This window comes from Nannochloropsis gaditana, assembly GCF_000240725.1.
Source record: "Nannochloropsis gaditana CCMP526 unplaced genomic scaffold scaffold712, whole genome shotgun sequence".
Lineage (NCBI taxonomy): Eukaryota > Eustigmatophyceae > Eustigmatales > Monodopsidaceae > Microchloropsis > Microchloropsis gaditana.
In genome coordinates this window covers 12,497-15,305 of record NW_005803241.1, presented here as the reverse complement: position 1 = coordinate 15,305, position 2,809 = coordinate 12,497, and the positions used below count along the sequence as shown (strand labels likewise).

General features: G+C 57.6%; 1 protein-coding gene across 1 annotated transcript; it reads right to left on the bottom strand.

The window, feature by feature from the left end:
- Positions 1–541: 541 nt before the first annotated feature.
- On the bottom strand, positions 542–2,749 carry NGA_0478710 (uncharacterized protein; the record flags this gene model as incomplete). The annotated part of the gene is made up of 1 exon (XM_005853837.1): positions 542–2,749. The coding sequence occupies one exon, from the start codon at positions 2,747–2,749 to the stop codon at positions 542–544; it is 2,208 nt and encodes a 735-aa protein (XP_005853899.1).
- Positions 2,750–2,809: the final 60 nt, after the last annotated feature.

The window sequence follows — 2,809 nt, the reverse complement described above, 5'->3', positions numbered from 1 at the left end:
GCTGGGAGCATTCCGGGGGCGGGGGGGGCGGACGGGGATATGGAGTGTGTTGTTTGCGGGGAGGAGAGTGCGCAGACCCCTTATGTGACAGACTGTGGGCATATTTACTGCTACTACTGTTTGAAGACGGCATGTCTGCAGGATGACTCCTTCTCGTGCCCCAGGTGCGGGACCTTCTTCGCCACGTCCAGGCGGTGGGTGCCCGGGCATTAGGGGGTTGGAGGGTGGAGCCTCCGACGCGGAGGAGACCGGTGTACAGATTGGAAATGGTGGCCATCGAGCAGTGAAATGTTGCCAGCTCCTTGCCCTTGTGCGGGGTTTTGTACAAAGCTTGTTCTACAGAGAAAGCTTTCATGGCTACTCATTCCGAAAAAGGAAAGCTTTAGGCGATAATCAACTTCTTGAATCTCCGTGTTAACACGTAATTGTTCTATCGGGAAATCTTTCAGTCCCTCCAACTATTCATACACTATTGCTCCACGCACATGTCTCCTCCACTCCTGTAAATGCCACATTCTCTATTTCCCCCTCTCCCCTTCAGCTACGCCCTATGCTCTATTTCCCCTTCATCCTCTAGCTCCGCGAGAAAACTGTCCAATGCTGGTTCCTCCCCCAGCACGTCCCTGAGTATATGACACGGATCCTTCCCACCCCCGTGCACTAGCATCTCTTTCCACAGGCGCTCGCCCGCCTCTCTACTCCAGGGGTCTTGCACAAAGAGCCTCTCCCACAAGTGGGAGGCAAAGACTCGATCGTACAGATACCCGTAGTATCCCGCCCCGTACCCTGTCAGATGCCCGAATCGAGCATGCCAGACCGCCCCCTCCGAGTGCGGCATCTGCATCACCTTCTCCTGCACCGAGGCCAGGAAGGCCGAGGTGGTCGGGTCCTCCGCCAGGGGCTGCGGTCCGAAGAGCTTCTGATCGACAAGGGAGTATAAGACCTGGATCTGGGTGTCCAGCCCCGAGAACTCCCTCTTTGCTGCCCGCAAGGCAGCTGTGAGTTCGGCGGGGATGGGCCGTCCCGTCTGGTGGTGGTGCGCGAACTGGGCGAGCACGCGCTGATCCCAGACGAAATACTCGAGCAAGTGGCTTGGGGTTTCCACGAAATCGACGGGGGCCCTGGTCCCCGCCACGTGCTGAAAGCGCGTGCGGGAGAGTAAGGAGTGGAGAGCGTGCCCGAACTCATGGAAGAGCGCCTCCAATTCGGCATGCGTGAGAAGGACGGGCCCGGCGGGGTCGCACGGAGAGAAATTGCAGACCAGGGCCACCACGGGGAGCTGGTAGGAGGAAGCCCCAGCGGGAAGACAGCCACAGCGGACCGTGAACTGCGCATGGTGCGTGTACTTAGCCTGGCGGGGATAGAGGTCTAAATAGATGGTTCCGAGCTGTCCGTGCCGGGGGTGGAGCAAGACCACTTTTTTCAACTTCGACTCAGCGGGCGCCCAGGCCTCTGTTTCGTCGAGAGCTACTTCCCGCAGCTCTATCCCGAACAGGCGCTGGGAGAGAAGAGCGAGTCCTCGTAGGCAGTTCTCGAGGGACAGATAGGCGGAGACACCTTTTCCATCGGTGCTGGCGCCGTGGCGGGCAGACTTGACAGCACCCATATAGTAAGACAGGTCCCAACTGTGAAAATCCGCGCTGTCCCCCCAACCGCCTTCGTCTTCCTGCTTTGCCCGTTGCAAGACCTCTAACTCTTTCCCCGCCTTGGCTCGGACATTTTCGGCCAGGGCACGAAGGAAACGGTCCACTTCCTCGGGGCATTTCGCCATCTTGTCGGCTAGGAAGCGATGGGCGTAACTTGGGAACCCAAGCTTCCTGGCCAGAGTGTCGCGCGACTTGATGAGACGCGAAAGCACCTCCAAATTCTCTCGCGGACTCGTATTTACCTCCTGATACATACGCCGCCGCAAATTGCCGTCCCGCGCGTACCGCAGGACGGCATTGGCGACGGCTGTATCCGTGGTGAGAGTGAGGAGGTGTGGCGGCTGCCCCGGCGGCTGGTGGGGAAGTATCACGTTTTGCACGATCTCCGAAGGAATCTGCGCAAGGATATCAGATTTGCTGACCTGGAATGAGCGACGGCCGAGAATGAGGTTGTTGCTGAACATAGTTTCCAAGCTGGTGATTTCATTCAGAAGCGCCCGCACTTCTTGTCGCTCCAAATCGGGCAAGTGAATGCCACTGCTCTCAAACTCCGCCTTTAATAGCTGAGCTGTCCGACTTCCTTCCTCATCTAACGTCGCAGCCACATGAGGATCCTTCACCACTGAGCACACGGCTTGATACAAACCAACGTCGGTGTTCAATTCGTGAATATAGCCTGACAAACCCGCGAAAGCCTCTTCAGCGGCTTCCCTCCAAGCTTCTTCGGAGTGAACATTTCGAGCAAGCTCCGCGGCATCGATCGCGATGCAAAGAGTGTTTGAAATTGCGTCCATGTCGCGGATGACATCAACCCCCGCTGGGACGCGCCCTGTGAGAAGGCCGTGCTTCAAATTCTCGCAGCGGCTCACAGACTCCCGGGCCAGACGCAGAAAGTCCTCTGGGTGACGAAGGCCTGTCACTCCAAACAGGCCTGGTGTTGCCGGGATCACAAACGGGGCGGCTGTGGAAAAGGGCTTTGATACGCAGGAAGCCCTGATCGAGTGATGTCGACGCCATACTCTGGCTGGTGGTGAAAGCGTGTACTGAAAGCACGCTCCAAGGGTCGGGATGCTGGGCGCATACTTGTTCCCAACTGACAACATTCTCCATCTTCGATACACACTCGCCCGCGCCATGACCGGTCTGTAAGTTTTTTGAATAAT